Source organism: Trichomycterus rosablanca, chromosome 7, assembly GCF_030014385.1.
Source record: "Trichomycterus rosablanca isolate fTriRos1 chromosome 7, fTriRos1.hap1, whole genome shotgun sequence".
In the NCBI taxonomy this organism is placed as follows: domain Eukaryota; kingdom Metazoa; phylum Chordata; class Actinopteri; order Siluriformes; family Trichomycteridae; genus Trichomycterus; species Trichomycterus rosablanca.
In genome coordinates, this window is record NC_085994.1 from 3,985,582 (window position 1) to 4,002,500 (window position 16,919).

General features: G+C 43.0%; 1 protein-coding gene across 2 annotated transcripts in view; it reads right to left on the reverse strand.

Annotated features, from left to right (window-relative positions):
• Positions 1 to 16,919, reverse strand: part of fbxl17 (F-box and leucine-rich repeat protein 17) — a 376,795-nt gene that overhangs the window by 245,783 nt on the left and 114,093 nt on the right. For both annotated transcript variants that reach the window (XM_062998260.1, XM_062998261.1), the window contains exon 6: positions 6,134 to 6,241. In XM_062998260.1, the coding sequence (XP_062854330.1) occupies positions 6,134 to 6,241 (108 nt within the window). The remainder of the gene's footprint in view (positions 1 to 6,133; positions 6,242 to 16,919) is intronic.

The window sequence follows — 16,919 nt, forward strand, 5'->3', positions numbered from 1 at the left end:
ATCCACCACCTAAATAATACCTGCTCTGTGGTGGTCCTGTGGGGGTCCTGACCATTGAAAAACAAGGTGAAAGGGGGTTAACAAAGCATGCAGAGAAACAGATCCTGTATGGTTAGTGGAGCTGATAAAATGGACAGTGAGTGTAAAAACAAGGAGGTGGTTTTAATGTTTTGGCTGATCAGTGTGTGTATAAATATAAAAGCTGCCCTGTTTAACCTTTTAAGCATCATGCTGATCATACTGCTGCTCCTCTGAGGTAAAAGGTGAACACAACACAGCACTACTGAAAAATAAATCTGCTTTTTACCACATACTTATCAAAAGGCCAGTGCTAGCTCAGAAGTGAAGATACTAGCCTAGTAAAATAAAAGGTTGCAGGTTCAAGCTCCACCATCGGCAAGATTCAACTGTTGAGCCCCTGGGCAAAGCCAATTAACCTTCAGTTGCTTTCATTGTATTCTGTAAACTGCACTAGATAAAACTTCGATTAAACGCCGTGAACATAAAATAGAAGGTATTTGTATGCCTGACTGTAAATGCTTGTAGATTAAGGTACCAGACTAGTAATCAGAAGGTACCAGTTCAAGCCACCACCGCCAAGATGCCACTGTTGGCCCCCTGAGCAAGACCTTTAACTCTCAAATGCTCAAATCGAATTTAGCCAAAAACGTAAGTCGCTTTGGATAAAAGCTTTTGCTAAACATCACAATGGAGATGCAAATGTTTATTAAATGGGCAGTATGGTAGAAGAATGCCAAAAGTAAGAAGCCAGTGCCAGATTCAGCATTCAAACTTCTGCCAGCTTGTCTTGATCAAGCTCTCTTAAAGTCAGGGTCTACAGCCGGTCCACACTAACAGCTCTTACTCGCAAATTTACATCCAAAGCGACTTACAGTACAGTAACAGTATACAGTCTAAGCAATTAAGGGTTAAGGGCCTTGCTAAAGGGCCCAAGAGTTACAACCTGTCAGTGTTGGGGCTTGAACCAGCAACCTTTCAATTACTAGTCCAGTACCTTAACCTCTAGGCTACAACTGCCCCTAATTTGGTGTACGTTGGAAGCAGTACTTGACGCAAATAAAAATGATAGAGGAGTTAATAACAGTAACACACCAGTACCTGTTCACCCTCTCCAGGTTAAAGACTGTAAGTCGAGACTGCAGTGCCAACAATGCTGCTCCTACTAGATGGGATGGAAACCTGGTGTGTTTGCACCACACATGTCCACAACTCACAACTGACTATAACAGACTGGACTGAATAATGAAGAACTCCAATTATTTTTTGCTAGTTATAACTTGTGTTTGTATGATCTGTGTAAATCCTATTTATTTAAAGTATCCTCTAGGCTACCCAAAAAGGACGGGGTCCCTGCTGAATCTCAAGGTTTCTTCCTGTTATTTTAAGGGAGTTTTTCCCTGCCACTGTCGCCCTCAGCTTGCTCTATAGGGGTTTTTGGTCTGTTGGTCCTGGATTCTGTAAAGTTGCTTTGAGACAATGTTCATTGTAAAAAGCGTTATGTAAATAAATTCGACTTGACTTGACTAGTACTTAAATTCGACTTGACTTGACTAGTACTTAAATTCGACTTGAATTGACTTGACTAGTACTTGACTTGATTAGTACTTAAATTCGACTTGACTTGACCTTAAATTCGACTTGACTTGATAAGTACTTAAATTCGACTTGACTTGACTAGTACTTAAATTCGACTTGACTTGACCTTAAATTCGACTTGACTTGATTAGTACTTAAATTCGACTTGACTTGACTAGTACTTAAATTCGACTTGAATGGACTTGACTAGTACTTGACTTGATTAGTACTTAAATTCGACTTGATTAGTACTTAAATTCGACTTGACTTGACTAGTACTTAAATTCGACATGACTAGTACTTAAATTCGACTTGACTTGACATACTTAAATTCAACTTGAATTGACTAGTACTTAAATTCGACTTGAATTGACTTGACTAGTACTTAAACTCGACAAGTACTTAAATTCGACTTGACGTACTTAAATTCGACTTGACTAGTACTTAAATTCGACTTGACTTGATATACTTAAATTCGACTTGACTCACTAGTACTTAAATTCGACTTGACTAGTACTTAAATTCGACTTGACTTGACATACTTAAATTCGACTTGACTAGTACTTAAATTCGACTTGACTAGTACTTAAATTCGACTTGACTAGTACTTGAATTCGACTTGACTAGTACTTAAATTCGACTTGACTAGTACTTAATTTGACTTGACTAGTACTTAAATTCGACTTGACATACTTAAATTTGACTTGACTTGACTAGTACTTAAATTCGACTCGACTAGTACTTAAATTCGACTTGACTTATACTTAAATTTGACTTGACTAGTACTTGAATTCGACTAGACTAGTACTTAAATTCGACTTGACTTATACTTAAATTTGACTTGACTAGTACTTGAATTCGACTAGACTAGTACTTAAATTCGACTCGACTAGTACTTAAATTCGACTCGACTAGTACTTAAATTCGACTTGACTTATACTTAAATTTGACTTGACTAGTACTTGAATTCGACTAGACTAGCACTTAAATTCGACTTCACTTGACAAGTACTTAAATTCGACTTGACTAGTACTTAAATTGGACTTAACTTGACAAGTACTTTCGGATGACTTTTTAAACTGCGCTGCGACTCAGGACGTCACGAGCAAAGTCAGGTGGAACCGCAGCCCGGAGACTCATCAAAAATTCCATTCCTGAATGCGGCTCATTTCTGTGGATGATGATGGATGATCCTGGAGAGAGATCCTCACAAACCAGAGTGGAGGGAGGGGAGCTCATTTAGGAGAAATGAGAAGGAGTGAGCTTGGAGGATTTGATCCTGAAGCAGGTGCTTCAATATGAAGCTGATTAGCAGACGTGCATCGGCTCTCGGAGAAACAATAAACCGCGATGAGTTATTAAAGTACAAGTTAGATCGTGATTACTCCTCGGTCACAGTGTTCAGGGCCCGGCCGTTGGTTCACGTACACTATAGGACCAAAAGTATGTGGACACGACTTCAGTGGGAAGGGCTATACCATCAATCTTGTGGTTATATCCACTGATCAGCCATAACATTAAAACCACCTCCTTGTTTCTACACTCACTGTCCATTTTATCAGCTCCACTTACCATATAGAAGCACTTTGTAGTTCTACAATTACTGACTGTAGTCCATCTGTTTCTCTACATACCTTTTTAACCCCCTTTCACCCTGTTCTTCAATTGTCAGGACCCCCACAGGACCACCACAGAGCAGGTATTATTTAGGTGGTGGATCATTCTCAGCACTGCAGTGACACTGACATGGTGGTGGTGGGTTAGTGTGTGTTGTGCTGGTATGAGTGGATCAGACACAGCAGCGCTGCTGGAGTTTTTAAATACCGTGTCCACTCACCGTCCACTCTATTAGACACTCCTACCTAGTTGGTCCACCTTGTAGATGTAAAGTCAGAGACGATCGCTCATCTATTACTGCTGTTTGAGTCGGTCATCTTCTAGACCTTCATCAGTGGTCACAGGATGCTGCACACGGGGCGCAGTTGGCTGGATATATTTTTGGATGGTGGACTATTCTCAGTCCAGCAGTGACAGTGAGGTGTTTAAAAACTCCAGCAGCGCTGCTGTGTCTGATCCACTCATACCAGCACAACACACACTAACACACCACCACCATGAGAATGATCCACCACCTAAATAATACCTGCTCTGTGGTGGTCCTGTGGGGGTCCTGACCATTGAAGAACAGGGTGAAAGGGGGCTAACAAAGCATGTAGAGAAACAGATGGACTACAGTCAGTAATTGTAGAACAACAAAGTGCTTCTATATGGTAAGTGGAGCTGATAAAATACTTCCCTGATACATGGATTTAAGGTCTAATAAAAGCTTTAATGATATGATAACTCAATCATGGAAAAGTATTTTTATCACATGTCCAGTGCATCCAAATGGACCCACCAATAAATCTCATGTTTTTTATTTCTTTAAAATCCTAATGCTGATTTTTATTCATTCATTAATTCATTTATTTATTTATTCGTGGGGGGGGGCTGGGGTTTAGGAGGAAGCCTGTGCTGTGAGCTGCTGAATGAAGCAGGTCCCTCTGGTGGAAAGCGAGGCTTATTTTCAATTTCGGATTCCGGCCCTAAATGAGATGGAGATAAAAAGCCGTAGAGAGGCGAGGTGGATGTGGGACCTCATTTCAATAATTGTCACGCCACATAATGCTGCCACCAGGTGAATGGTATAATATGGTCATATTTTAGGAAAATTCCCACACTATGAAAGTCAGACTAGCAGCAGTTTGCCTGTGGTTGTTTTTTTTTTAGCTTCCATTTAGCTTTTTGTCCTCAGATACTGAGGATCTGCACTGGGCCGCATTTTAATACCATCAGGACGACAAATCCATTTATTATAAACACCTAAAGCAATTACAGGCGTTTGGTATTAACCACTTCCCTCCAAAAAGCTCAGTAGAGTTTCCATAATGAGTGTAGTGCGCATACAGACGGGTCCGGTTCAACCAGTAAACACTAGGCACACCCCACCACGACCCTGACCAGGATAAAGCAGTGGTAGAACATTAAAAAATGAAATAATAGTGGTACCAATGAGGGCTTTAGTTATCTTAAGGTTGAATATTTAAGCCCCACCATGGACAAGTTGACACTGTCGGGCCCCTGATCGAGGCCCTTAACCCTCAATAGCTTGCAATGTATTCAGTGATAATTGTAAGGTTCAAATCCCAACCTGGGCTCACAAATATAGCATCCCAGCATTCAGTGCAGGACAACTTTTAAAGCGTTTTAACTTTTTTTTGATGTATAATCTGTATAAAGGTCTGGTCAGGGATAGTTTAACTGTTTTCGATACACGGATGGAGGCGTTAGCTGGCATGCCAGCGGGTTGTGCCGCCTCAGCCCATCGGTTCGAATGGCCTGAGGCTAACTGTGTTAGCTAATGCCTGGTTCACACTACACGATTCTTGCCCTGATTTTCGCTCGGCAACTGGTCAGCGCTAGATTTGCCGGCTCGGAGGAAACTCGTCGTTCGCTCGGCGATCAAAACTCGGCTCTCAGTTGCTATGTGTGAACTACCCAACAGTGAGATATCTAGCATGTCAGATATCTGGATCTGAGTTGCCCGACTGGCAATGAGTGCTATGTGGAACAGCCAATGAGAACGCAAGATACGGTGTGAGGGGAAACGCAGGAGAGGAGTGTAAAAAGGTGGGACAGGGGCGTAATATAGTTTATATCAGAATACATCAGCGCACACACAAGTTTTACAGTATTTCTGACCTTATCGTTCTCTACAGAACACCAACGCTGCATCGCATAAAAATATTTATTAACCTCCAACTCACTATAGAACAATCCATGCTGTTCAAGTGTTGCCAAATCCACTCAGATTCATTTATTTTTCCTCTTTGAATTTACGCTGCACATCAGAGCACAAACTTTGATCGCTCGCTACTTGTTGACGTAGTTTGGGAGACCAGAGAAGCTCGCCTACGATTCCAGTTGGTGATAGATGGTGTAGCGTGAAACCCCCTATCACCGATCAGTCGTGTAGTGTGAAATACACACCGACCTGACCACTTGGAAAGTCGTGTACTGTGAACTTGGCGTTAGTAAGCTAAAAAAGGATTCAAAAGGATTCGTATTCGTAAAACTGCAGTGACATAATCTCTGTCTAACTAGTGCATCTAAATAATCTGCCTTATGAGTTCGATGTCTTATTAGAATACTCTCTACTGAGGCAGCTGATCAGGCAGGCAGTAGGCAGCAAGGCAGCTCACTCGGTTTGGAGACAGACCCCATACAAATTCCTGCTAGTAAGAAGAATTTGGTGCTGATCTGCCTCCTAATACTCTGTACAGGCTCCCTGGACAACCAAGGTCCTTACACAGCGTTGATAACCCCACACTTTATTCCGGTCTTTCCCACTCATCAGACTGGAGGCCAATTTTGTCTGCTAGAGAGTCGAGATTCAAACCCGGGAGCTAGCGGATTATCTCGCTGCAACAACGGAACGCACGTGGGTCACAACGTTGACGCGAAGACGCTGGTAAGGAAATAGTATAAAGTCTCTTACCTTGGTGAGGTGGATGACACCTTGTGAGGTCACTGAACATCCCATGAAGCCCACAAACTGCAGCTCGGGACAGAACTCAGCGAACGCTTCCACCGATCTGTCGGTCACCTGCAGACCAAATCAACACGAGGACGTTTAGAAAGAACATCAGTGATTTAAAAATAAATAAACATGTTGAATTTTAACTAACGATGGCACAAGGGCACAGACCTAAAGACCTCTGGTCAGTGTGAGGAGGTGTATTTGTTTACCCAGATCCATGTGGGTCTCTGTTGAGTACTTCTGACCTTCCAAAAACAGGCCAATTGGTGGATTGGCGATTCCAAACTGCCCCTATGTGCTTGAGAGTGAGTGATGCCCTGTAATGAACTGGTACCGTGCCCACTGTGTATTCCTGCCAGTGTACAGTAAAGGCTCCAGACCCATCTTGTTAGATATTACAGTTATCAAAGATAACAATAAATACAAAATAAATACATCACTAATTAAAAGGCTCGTCCAAAAGTATGTGGACAAGCCTTTTAATTATTGCCTTTAGGGCCCCTGTGCACAAAGCAAGGTTTATAAAGTCATGGTTTGACGAGCTTGGCTGTTTTAGCAACAAGCTCATGGTGAGGCGTCCATATACTTTTGGTGTTTAAAGAACAGTGTATTGTTCTGTTGACCTTATATGAACCAATAACATCGCTAATTCGAGGTAAAGGTAGGGGAATTGTAGCCTAGTGGTTGAAGTACTGAACTAGTAATCAAAAGGTCGCTGGTTCAATCCCCATCAGTCATGTTGTCACTGTTGGGCCCTCAAGCAAGGCCCCTAACCCTCAGTTGCTTAGACAATATACTGTCACAGTACTGTAAGTCGTTTTGCATAAAAGAGTAAAATGGAGCAGCTGAAAAAGCCTTTGAGAAGTCTTTCAGACGTCTGCCCGCTCTGTAGGTCAGTCGTGAACGCTGAGTGATGGACGGAGCCGAGGGCGGCGCGGCACGGAGCCGCTCACCCCGCCTCTCCCTCCGCCATGGGTGTCGCCGCCGATAAATCTGAAATCAATCTACAGTCGAGTGTGTGCACGACTGAGATGAGGGAGAGCAGGACAGGGGTGAAGGAGAAGAAAATCAGGGCGGAGAACGGAAGTAGAGGGAGGAACGGGGAACCCATACAAGGGGTGTGTACCGCCCCCGCCGTACACCGCTCTGAATATGAGCCGGGTATTTTAATACCTCCAGACACTTCTATCATTTTAGCCTCCTAGACTTTGAAGTTCAGCAAAATTGGCCTCAGATGAGAATAAAAGCAGGGGGATGAGCGTGAATGATGAGAAGTTCCAATCCATCAACCCTTCAACACGAGTCAAACTCATTTATAATGGGCGGAAATTATGCAGTTCTGATCCGAATGTAGTGCAGCGCTCTATTACGCTTACCCAATAAAACCCGGTTCTCAAGGGTGCTATACAGACATGATTGACCATGTCTGGGGAAGGTGGGTTGGTCAAAGCCCTACGATGGACTGGCGCCCAGGGTTCTTCAATGGTCGGGACCCACACAGGACCACTACAGAGCAGGTATTATTTAGGTGGTGGATCATTCTCAGCACTGCAGTGACACTGACATGGTGGTGGTGTGTTAGTGTGTGTTGTGCTGGTATTAGTGGATCAGACACAGCAGCGCTGCTGGAGTTTTTAAACACCTCACTGTCACTGCTGGACTGAGAATAGTCCACCAACCAAAAATATCCAGCCAACAGCAGCCCGTGGGCAGCGCCCTGTGACCACTGATGAAGGTCTAGAAGATGACCGACTCAAACAGCAGCAATAGATGAACGATCGTCTCTGACTTTACATCTACAAGGTGGACCGACTAGGTAGGAGTGTCTAATAGAGTGGACAGTGAGAGGACACGGTATTTAAAAACTCCAGCAGCGCTGCTGTGTCTGATCCACTCATACCAGCACAACACACACTAACACACCACCACCATGTCAGTGTCACTGCAGTGCTGAGAATGATCCACCACCTAAATAATACCTGCTCTGTGGTGGTCCATGACAGAATAACAGATAATCCCTAAACGTTAGGGGCGTGTTAGCTCAGCGGTTAAGGTACTGGAGTATTTTTTGGGCTGCATACTGGACTATACAACACTGCCATGTTGCAACTGTTAAGCCCTCGCCCAAGACCCTTAACCCTCAACTGCTTGCAATGTGATCACTCTGAAATATAGACTGATTTGTATAAAAGCATCTGCTAAATCCCGCCCACGCTGTACACCAGAGAGGTCAGTGAAGCAATTACGGCAGATTAAGTGCTGGTAGGTGACGGTACGACATTAAACCCAGTGGGAAGTTTTATGACGCCCATTTAAGCTAAAAGACAAAATACTCTTGAGCCGCTTCTAATGAGACAGTAAAAGTTGTCAGCTATCGTCAGCAGAGTATCCGAACGGAAACTGCAGCGATGCATCAAATGTGCTAATTAGCCGCTTTCTCAACAAGTCCATCCCTTCTCCTGCCTTCCCTTCCTCTCCTCCCTGCTTTACAGGTTTCCCACCGATAGAGAAGAAAGGCACAGTGGGATGAGAGTATTGAGAAAATGAATAGCGCTGGAAGCACGGACGGCATAAACAAACAATCCGGGGTCCGGAGCCCAGCTAATTTGCTCGGCTTCATCAATGAGATGGATCGCGTTTTCACTCCATGGGTCAATTAGAGGGTGATCAATCAGGTTAATTGAGTGCTTTGGCCGTGTGTAAAATGCTTGTACGCGAAGGGAGGCCAGAACGCCGGCGTGTGGAACAATGAGACATGGAACGAACCCACAGTGTAACACAAACATGAGTCTATTATTTTCTCCTGTCGTAAATGTACATTCATTGGTTAATTTATGAGCTATACCACCATATATACACGCACTACATGGTTATACAACTGACTGCAGCCCAAAAGGAAAGGATCGCTACTGTCCAGATGTTATACAGGTGAGCCATTCTCAGCACTGCAGTTACACCAGAGGTGGGCAATTACATTTACCAAAGGACCAAGAAGAAACTGGGACTGTTGTGGAGGGCCGGAACAATATGGTGAACTTAAATCTGCTCAATGTTAATTGTATTTCTTTATATAAAGCAGTAAATTGTACAGTTCTGATCAAATGTTATAGTTGAGTAGGGATGTAAAAAGTCCCAGTCATACAAAAAAAAACATACTGTGATTAACTGTGAAACCATCAGAAACTTAAAAAATACCGTGATACAAATTTTTGGTCACGCCGCCCAGCCCTACCCTGTTGTATTGTGTGTGATGTTTAGGGCTGCCACTAATGACTATTTTTCTTATAGACTATCTTTATTGATTAATCTAAACTATTAATTTTTCTTCAAAAATCTCATTCAGAATCTCATTTAAGCTTCTTTAATTTAAACAACAAACTGTACGGCATAATAATACAGCACAAAACTAAATGTAAAACAGGATTTATGTCCATATTATCACATTCTCGAGTGCAGCACGTGATTATGGCGTTCCGTACACAGAGCAAAGTGCTTAAACTTATAGCAGAAATAAAATAGTTAGATGTAGCCACGTCTCATTAAATCCTTTTTGTGCTTTGAGCGCCGCAGCAATCGCGAGACCAACGCAGCAAAGTGCGCGGCGGTCTAACTGAACTCGCTACGGAATACGGTATTCCAAGATCTCCGTGATTAAGAAGCTTAATGAAACAATATAGACGTGCAACATGGCGCTGGTGCTGCCACAGTGTACAAACCACCTCTTAGTTTTGTGCCAGTTTTAAGTGTTTCCAAACTTCTTAATGACGCCAACCAGTGACTGGACAAAATACGACTTAGATCATGCACACAGCAAGTAGTGCTGAGAGGATAATATGAACGCTTATATGAATTGAAACGTTGTAGAAATGAAAAAGCGGCAGCCCCACTGACCTCATGCAGGCCGGTTGGGGACACCCAAAGGGCCAGATGTGGCCCGCGGGCCGGGCCGTACAATGCTCAGGTGTGAAATACACCAAGGTCATCTGACTGCTGTAATAATTTGGGGTGCCGGAGTTTCAAGCTACTCTCATCAAAACTGACATTCTACCTACATTTTCTGTTGTTTTACCCTGAGGTGGTTCTGACGGAAACCTGTTTACCCACCTGAGGTTCAAGCCTGCAAGACAAGATGTTCAACAAGCCTAAAGACGCAAACTTGTGGCAAAATATAACGCCGGTGTGTTGTTCTGGATTCTAATCTCGATAGTCTGATCCTGCCTAGGGCGCCAGATGTGCTCGCACCAATTTGTGTTCACTATTTTGCACAAAGAACTGAAAAATTGTTGTGACAAAATATTTATTTATTTACTTATGTATTTATTAAGATTTTAACGTCATGTTTTACACTTTGGTTACATTCATGACAGGAACGGTAGTTACTCATTACACAAGATTCAAGTTTAACGTCAAACACAGTCATGGACAATTTTGTATCTCCAATTCACCTCACTTGCACGTCTTTGGACTGTGGGAGGAAACCGGAGCTACCAAAGGACACCTACACAGACACGGGGAGAACATGCAAACTCCACACAGAAAGGACCCGGACCTCTCCACCTGGGGATAAAACCCAGGACCTTCTTGCTGTGAGGCGACAGTGCTACTCACCGAGCCACCGTGCACAATCCCTGAGTTGTGAGTGAGCATATGGGTTAGAGACAGACGTCACACAGAGGTGTCTAGATCTATATTAGTGCCCCGGAAGACACTCAAACACTCACCAGGAGACACACACACACACACACACACACACACACACACACAGACCCCTCACGATCACGCTGAAGGGAATATTTATCAATAAACGCTGCGATGCTAATTATCAAACTCTGGAGTCGACGTCTCGCAGCGAGTAATGACGGGGTCCTCTCTAGCACAGCGGGACCAGGGACCGACTCCGAACACGTTCTGATTGCGTTTTTTTGCTTTTCTGAACGATTCCTGAACATATTTAGCGGTGCAGAGTCGACGTGCTGACGCTCGGGTGAACATTAGGTCTGAATAGGACGACCGCTGTGATTTTAATCAGCTGGGTGCTTCTCGCCGTGGCAGGACGTTACCGACGTTAAAACCGAAGCTGGTTTTATTATTGTTTTTATTATTGTTTCATTGTTGTGGCTACATTAACGATGGTAGAGGAGTAATGAAATGGTATTTTGTTCAGATGGATTTAAATAAAACCCCGTCCGTGTACTATAAGCACATAAACTCAAAGTCATTCAGATCTGCTACTTGCTTGTAAGAGCTGCTCTCGCTCATCAGTTATTTCTAATTAAATCGACTATCAAATGCTAGAATAGGAGCTAAAAATAACAGAAAAGATTTTATATCAGCCATTACACTCATACTGTTAAGGGCCTTTCTCAAGGGCCCAACAGTGGCAACCTGGCAGATGTAAGGCTTAAACCAGCGACCTTCTGATTACTAGTCCAGTATTATAACCACTGAGCTACCACCGCCCATCTGTATGGTTGGGGTTCAGACAGTAAATTTTGTAGGATACCTTTGGAGCCTAGAGGGTTAAGGGCCTTACTCAAGGGCCCCAGCAGACGTAAGGCTTCAACTGGCAACCTTCTGATTAGTATTTATATTTGTGGCATTAAGCAGACTTACAATTATGACTGAATACAGTTTAAGCAATTGAGGGTTAAGGGCCTCGCTCAGGGTCCCAAAAGGGGCAACCATCTGATTACTAGTCAAGTACCTTAAGCAATGAGCTACCACTACCGTCCCTACTAGTCCAGTATTGTAACTGGTTGGGGTTCATACAGACAGAGTTTGTACGCCGCCCCTGGAGCCGAGAGGGTTAAGGGCCTTGCTCAAGGGCCCAAGAGTGGCGGCGTGGCAGAGCTAGGATTCAAACCCACAACATTTCTATTGATAGACTAAAGCACTACGCACTAAGCTACCACCAAGCGTCTAGTAGAAGCTCTAGAGCTGGATCTGAACAATACATATGAAGAGTTGTTACATTTATAAGTAACGATCGATATGTTGTCCTGGGTCCTGAACCTGATAGTCTGATCTCGGCTTGTGGGGACACGTGGCGGGTAAACTGCATCTTGCCTAGGGCGCCAGATGTGCACAGAAAATGGTAAAATTCATGATACATGGTACAGAAATCCAGCAGACTTTGCTAACAAAGTTGTTTAGTGTAAACAAACCGCTTCCATAAACGGTCTGCTTTAACGACTCATGAGAAGTAGTGCGTCTAAATAATCTGCCTTATGAGTCGATGTTTTATTAGAATCCTCTCTACTGAGGCAGCTGTACAGGTAGGCAGTAGGCAGCAAGGCAGCTCACTAGGTTATCAGACAGACCCTGTGTCTTTGTTTGTTTGTTTATTATGATTTTAACGTCATGTTTTACACTTTGGTTACATTCATGACAAAAACGGTAGTTACTCATTACAGTCACACAAGATTCACATCGAACACAGTCATGGACAATTTTGTATCTCCAATTCACCTCACTTGGACGTCTTTGGACTGTGGGAGGAAACCGGAGCACCTGGAGGAAACCCACACAGACACAAAGAACATGCAAACTCCACACAGAAAGGCCCCAGACCGCCCTTCCTGGGAATCAAACCCAGGACCTTCCTGCTGTGAGGCGCTGTGCTACTGCAGAGCAACAGTGGAACCTTGCTGGAGTCAAGTGTGACCTTGGCAGTTTGGTCCCCATGGAGGACGCACACCAAGGTATGTAACTTGCGTGTGATTTCTGCAGGTCACTAATAAAGCTCGAGAGTTTTACGATTGGGGATTTAAACCAACAACATTTTTATTGATAGACTAAAGCACTACCCACTAAGCTACCACTAAACATCTAGTAGAAACTCTAGAGCTGGATCTGACCAATACATATGAAGAGTTGTTATATTTATAAGTAAGTAACGATCGATATGTTGCTGGATTCTGAACCTGATAGTCCGATCTCGGCTTGTGGGGGCACGTGGCGGGTAAACTGCATCTTGCCTAGGGCGCCAGATGTGCTTGCACCAATTTGTCTTCACTATTCTGCACAAAAAATGGTAAAACTCTTGATACATGGTACAGAAACCAGCAGAACTTCGCTAACAAAGTTTTCAGTGTAAACAAACCGCTTCCATAAACGGTCTGCTTTAACACCACTCTCATTACTCACCCCGCTATATAAGTCTGGGAACGAGGAAAATATCTGCAAGCTCACAGAAACCTCTCCTGCGCTTGGTTGTTGCGCTCTGTAAAGCGTCGTACTTTAATCACATGCAAATTTGTTGGTCAATTAATATTCAGCCTTTCATCAGGAGCTGCAATGTTCCCTCAGACGAGAAACTTTTACTACTGCGCTAACGCTGTTCTGTACGGAACTCATTTTGTAGTTCTTATATAGATGATTTATCAACAGTTAGTGATTTTCTTTTGCTGTATAAATGCACAATTATTCCAGTGCAAAAGAGGTACACGCATCAAGGAGCAATTACACTGTCTCGGCTGGGAAAACGGAAGAAAAGAAATAAAAGGAATAAAACATAACACAGTAAACAAGGTATTCGGTGTAGGATTTATTTCGCAACACTGTGGAAGTGTATAAAGCCCAAACCATCCAAGTATCCAGTTAAACCTCCCTCCCACTCCGAACCCCCGAATGAGCCTCTATCCCAGAAACAAGAGGTAAATAAATCTCGCTAAACTGTTTAAAGAAATCTAAAGAGTGGTAAATAAATCTACCGCTTCAACATTTAATCACGCCGCACTAACAGGATTAAATGAACTCCAGGAGAGAGTACGTTTCCAGCGGGATGTTCCGAACTAAAGGAAGACGGAGGAGAACACACGTAAAATCGAGTTAAACTCCTGCACGTCGATGTGAGAGAACAATCCCACATGTTGTGTAGCAATCACGTTACGGCAATGAGCATCAATCCAGAGGCTCGTTCGATCCAACGGAAGTGTAGCACGACGAGCGCTCCGTTTCTTTCCTTCTTTATTTATTACGATTGTAACGTTTGTTTGTTTGTTTGTTTGTTTGTTGTTTAACGCCATGTTTACCTATTGGTCATTCTCATGGCAAGATAGGTACCTAGCTTTGTTCGGGTTATTTATTCATGTTCTTTGTCTTGTGTCCTTTCTGTGTTTATTTCTACATGTGTATTATAATAATAATAATAATACATTTTATTTATATAGCGCTTTTCAAGATACTCAAAGACGCTTTACATAAGACAAATAATCAAAACAAATACGTACATACACCATACAAATCATAGTACAAAATCAAAATAGTACATCAACATCAAGAATAATTAAGATAAATTAGATAGATTATAAGTCCTGTATTTTTCAAATAATTTATCAGAGCCATTGTGTTTGGAATTACGAGTCTTTGTCGTTCTATGTTATATTTTGTGCATTTTGTCAGTAAATGTTCGATGGTTACTTGTGTGTTACAACTGTAACGTCATGTTTTACACTTTGGTTACATTCATGACAGGAACGGTAGTTACTCATTACACAAGTTTCATCAGTTCACAACTTTAATGGGCAATTTTGTATCTCCAGTTCACCTCACGAAAACTTAGTGATCTCTCCCGAGAAGAGGGCATGTCTAAATTCTTAGATCCCCTAAAATGCTGCCTTATAAGGTGCCTTAATGCTGAGTGATATTCTGACTGAATAACGAGGGAGCGTCTGACGCTTCCCCAGCGCTGAAGGCAATCCCAGCATTCAGTGCGGCACAACTTCTCACAAAAATTACAAATATGCCGGACAAATGCGAAGCAACCAACGGAGTTCTTTTCAAATGTAAATAAATTCTCATTGATGTTCTTGTGCAATACTTAATATGTAAATACTCTGTACTTTTTTAGTTTCTCAGTTTATTCTATTTTTTTTATTACTTATCTTAGTTTATTCTATTCTATTTTATTCATGTCACACACACCGAGACCTGGGAAACTGTATTTTGTTCTATCATGTACGTGGTTGAATGACAATAAAGCTGAGTCTGAGTTTAATCTGTATAAAGGTGTAATTATACAAGTGTCGGCTATTTGTAAATTCAGGCTGGTCGGGGACAGTTTAACCATTTTCGATACACGGAGGGAGACATTAGCTGGCGTGCTAGCAGGTTGGGCCGCCTTGGCCCATTGGTTTGAATGGACTGAGGCTAACTGTGTAAGCTTAGTAAGCTAAAACTGCGGTGACGTAATCGCTGTATAAGTAGTGCGTCTAAATAATCTGCCTTATGAGTTTGATGTCTTATTAGAATCCTCTCGGGCGGCACAGTGGCTCAGTGGGTAGCCCTGTTGCCTCAAAGCAAGAAGGTCACTGGCGGTCCGGGGCCTTTCTGTGTGGAGTTTGCATGTTCTCCCCTCGTCTGTGTGGGTTTCCTCCGGGAGCTCCGGTTTCCTCCGACAGTCCAAAGACGTGCAAGTGAGGTGAATTGGAGACACTAAATTGTCCATGACTGTGTTCGATATAACCTTGTCTGTCATGACTGTAACCAAAGTGTAAAACATGACGTTAAAATCCTAATGAATAAATAATGAATTAGAATCCTCTCTAATTAGGCAGCTGCACAGGTACGCAGTAGGCAGCAAGGCAGCCCTCTAGGATTTCGAACAGACCCCGTGTCTTTGTACTGTGAAAGGACATCGGAGAACACAGCGGAAACCCACACAGACACAAAGAACATGCAAACTCCACACAGAAAGGACCTGGACCGCCCCACCTGGGGATCGAACCCAAGACCTTCCTGCTGTGAGGCGACTGTGCTACTGCAGAGCAACACTGGAACCTTGCAAGTCAAGCGTGACCTTGGCAGTTTGGTCCCCATGGAGGACGCACACGCAGGTATGTAACTCGACCTCGTAACACTTGTGTGTGATTTCTACAGTCAGTAATGAAGCTCCAGAGTTTTACAATTGTTCAGAATTTAAACCTCTCGCAGCAGAGATTAAACGTCTTAAGAAACACGAGGGAACGTGGGTGAGAACAATCTCTTCTTATTTATTTATTTATTTTTCTTAGGACAGAATCGATGTCTCCTGAAGGCCGAGCTGTAGGAAACGATACCAATTAAAGCAGACTGATTCCCAGAGCGCACCAGTGTGTACCGGCAGTGATATCGAACAGGAATATCAAATCAGCGCATCGCTCTCACATGCAGCCAGGAAATGACAATAAACCAGAATTATGAAGTCACAATGGGAAATACTTCAACCCTGTATAGAAATTAGACATCATTTGAGTTTCAGTTCTTTTGACAGATGTCCATGTTCATCATTATTTATTTAACCCCCAGTCTCAGGAACATCATTTTTGCCCACATAAACTCTAATAAGAGACTATGATAAGTGCTACTAATCTTCTGACCCCTTTCTTGTGAAATATTCACCTTTTTTTTCTAATGCAGAAGCTTCCAGATCATTAAGGTTTGAAGGCTTTCATGCTGCAACCCGACCAGGCATAACATTATGACCATTCAGGTGAAGTGAATAACTCTGATTATCTCTTCATCACGGCACCTGTTAGTGGGGGGGGATATATTAGGCAGCAAGTGAACATTTTATCCTCAAAGTTGATGTTAGAAGCAGGAAAAATGGGCGAGCGTGAGGATTTGAGCGGACCAGATTGTGATGGCTAGACGACTGGTTCAGAGCATCTCCAAAACTGCAGCTCTTGTGGGGTGTTCCCGGTCTGCAGTGGTCAGTATCTATCAAAAGTGGTCCAAGGAAGGAACAGTGGTAAACCGGCGACTG